At 30.3% G+C, this 3,480-nt stretch overlaps 1 protein-coding gene across 1 annotated transcript; it reads left to right on the top strand.

The window, feature by feature from the left end:
• LOC145591763 (vacuolar-processing enzyme-like) lies at positions 1-3,062 on the top strand. The gene is made up of 9 exons (XM_081648265.1): positions 1-33; positions 186-350; positions 1,043-1,199; positions 1,497-1,585; positions 1,715-1,914; positions 2,118-2,166; positions 2,276-2,476; positions 2,563-2,769; positions 2,925-3,062. The coding sequence occupies exons 1-9, from the start codon at positions 1-3 to the stop codon at positions 3,060-3,062; spliced, it is 1,239 nt and encodes a 412-aa protein (XP_081504391.1).
• The last annotated feature ends 418 nt before the right edge of the window (positions 3,063-3,480 follow it).

Genomic DNA, 3,480 nt, shown 5'->3' with positions numbered 1-3,480 from the left:
ATGGGCAATATTAATAGCTGGCTCCAGTACGTGGTTATGAAAATTATAGGCATCAGGTACATTTATTTAATTTTATTACTAAGTGAGCACATATTTATAGCTTAATTAAACCCAATTTCGCAAAGTTATTTTTATTATATAGAGTACATTTTTTATTAATAAGTTGTGATATACATAATTTGCAGGCAGATGTTTGTCATGCATACCAAGTTATGAAGCAGGGCGGTCTTAAAGATGAAAATATCATCGTCTTCATGTATGACGACATTGCATTTAACGTAGATAATCCTAACCAAGGTGTTATTATAAATAGACCAGTTGGCAGAAACGTTTATACAGATGTTCCTAAGGTTTGACTCTCTCCTAGAATTGAATTTTTGACTAAAGATCAGACGACATTCCCTCATATATATATATATATATATATGACCACTAAAATAGGACGACCGGAGTACTTTCTCTGTAACCAAATTAAATAAAAAAATTTCAACTAAATAGATGAAATTATGTAATTTACTAGTATCTAGTTGTGGTTCTTATAACTTTCAAATTTAAAATATACACTATGCTCGAGATTAATTACCAAAAGTGGTTTGTTTGTTTTTTTTTTTTTTTTTTTTTTTTTGAGGGGAGTTTTCCAAGGTATATATATATATATTCACACACATTGTTTAAAGATGTTATATTGATTTGAATTCAAAATTATTTTCGTGTCCCAAATAAAAAAAAAAGAATTTTTTTTTATTATCTATGATTTTAAATAGCAATGAAAATTTATGGTCAAAATTTGTAAATAGGAATGTATTATTTAAATGTGAAAAAGCTAATATTGTTTAATTAAGATCAATTTCTCGTCAATTGTTGCATCTAATACAAAAAACAAAAAACAAAAAAAAAAAAAAAACATTTATTAGAAAATATAGGAATTTATACTCTGTATGTTTTATGTGTGTATATAGTGGCCTAGAACTACGTATTCATATCATTTACAAGGGTTGCATTCGATTGGCACCCTAAAAAAACATTACATTGGTGTGAACAGGATTATACAGGAAAAAATTTGACTACTAAAAATTTCTTCGCGGCTATACTTGGTGATAAAAAAGCCATCAAAGGAGGTAGTGGAAAGGTTTTGGACAGCGGTCCAAATGATCACATTTTCATTTTCTATTCTGACCATGGTTCTGCAGGGATGCTTGGTAAATTACTAAATTCATTTTTTTTTTGGTATCTTGGTTTTAAGTGGATTATTAATTCCTCAAAAAATTAAATGGACCCAAATCTTGTACGAGTATTACATTTGTATATGAAATTGTGTTTTTTTTTTAAAAAATTTATTTGTCTAAATTGTCAAAAAATATTTATTATCTTAAAAAAAAAGTTTAATATATGGTTATTAATATATTATAAGCATATTATATTTTTGCATGGTGTAAATCCCATGTTGTATAGAATGCAAATTTATGTAGTGATTTTTTCTCTGTGTGAAACACTAGGAATGCCTCAAAACGAGCCTGCAATTTACGCCAAGGATTTCATAGAAGTTTTGAAAAAGAAGCATGCTTCAAATACCTACAAATCCATGGTAAGATCAATTTAGCTAATGCTAATTAACATTTATTTCTTGCCAAATTTAATTGTCATATCAATAATTCACATTAATTATTGTATATTATTGTTACATTAGGCACTTAATTAATTTTTGCCTTTATAGGTTATTTATATTGAAGCTTGTGAATCTGGAAGTATTTTTGATGGTCTTTTGCCAAATAACCTAAGCATATTTGCAACAACTGCGTCAAACCCCGACGAGAGTAGTTACGCAACCTATTGTGGTGGAGACCCTGGCGTCCCATCGGAATACAATAATACATGTTTGGGTGACTTGTATAGTATCTCTTGGATGGAAGATAGGTAAATAAATTTTGCTTATGAAATATCTAAATGGACAAGTAATTATAACACTCTTTTCTTTTTTTTATTTAATTAAACATATGAAGATAGAATTAACTAGAGCTTGTCTTGTTCATGCATGATTTGTGGTATATTATACGTACGTGCAATAGTTCAATCTTTATGCAAACTAAAGTTTGGTTTCTCTTTACTATATTAAACAGTGAAAGAAAAGATCCAAGAAATGAGACTTTGAGACAACAATTCGCCGCGGTAAGATTAAGGCTTCATTCGATCTTTTCATGTTACCTCCCGGATTGAGCAATTTAGTTTTTATATGGTGCAAATTAGATCTAAGACAATTAACTTTGTAATCATGTAGGTGAAAAACAGGACAAGTGAAATGTCTCATGTAATTGAATATGGTGACGTTCACTTGAGTTCAAATTATCTTTCTATTTACATTGCTTTGGAATCTAGGAAGCCAAATCAAACTTATTCCATGACCAACCAATCCAAGCCAATCACTCCATTGTACGTGGTTGAGCAACGCGAAGCTGATCTTATTTACTTCAAAGAAATGGTATCAATCTCTTAATGGATCAAACAATATTAATGTTCTAGGATAACATTATTATAATTCTCACAACATTCTCGATTTCTTAATAGGTCCGAAGAGCTCCCGAAGGCTCTAAACAAAAAATTGAGGCTCAAAAGCGTTTAGATGAAGTGATTTTTCAAAGGAAACATGTAGATCAAAGTGTGGAAGCAATTGCAAAACAATTATTTGGTGAATCGCGCGGTCCTTCATATCTTACAAAGAATAGGCCAGCGGGAACTCCTCTTGTTGATGATTGGGATTGCTTCAAAGCAATGGTACGTACTATATAACCATTTTATTCACATTACAATCACGGTAGGTTAGAATGATCAATGTTACCAAATGTAATGTAGTTTAATTTAATTTTGATTTTAGACGTGTATTTTTATATGGCTAGATTTTAATTTGAATGGTTGATTATGGTATGTAGGTAAGTACTTATGAAGAGCATTGTGGATCCTTACAATCCTATGGAAAGAAGTACGCTCGAGCATTCGCAAACTTTTGTAACGCAGGGATTCACATAGATCGGATGGCACAAGTATCGGCTCAAGTTTGTGGCAAGTGAAGTAGCTCTCGATTAGTTGATTAATAAGATTTGTGAACTATATAGTATAACTTTATAAGAGAAGAAACTAATGTCAATCTCTTAGCAAAATATATGTTATAATATAACTTTGGAAGAAATTAATCTTGATTACAATGTGTTCTCAATTACTCCATATCAATCTAATTTACACCCATCAATAGCTTACGTTTGTCATAAGACCAGTTGTACCGTACAATCAGTTATCATATACACGTAATTTTACTCTTTGAACAAAATGAACTATCTTCTCTACTTATTTGCACGAAAAAGCAATTTTTGCTCAATTTCTTGAGATAACACACGTATGCTAAAATAATAGCCCAAATCAAAGGTAAGTACTTATAACTTCGTTATGGTCTATTACATCCCAAATTTTTTTTAACAACCTGTAACTTAC

This window comes from Chenopodium album, chromosome 18 (assembly GCF_948465745.1).
Source record: "Chenopodium album chromosome 18, dcCheAlbu1.1, whole genome shotgun sequence".
NCBI classification, from domain to species: Eukaryota; Viridiplantae; Streptophyta; class Magnoliopsida; order Caryophyllales; family Amaranthaceae; genus Chenopodium; species Chenopodium album.
The sequence above is the reverse complement of the archived record's forward strand: the minus strand, read 5'-3'. Positions and strand labels throughout refer to the sequence as shown.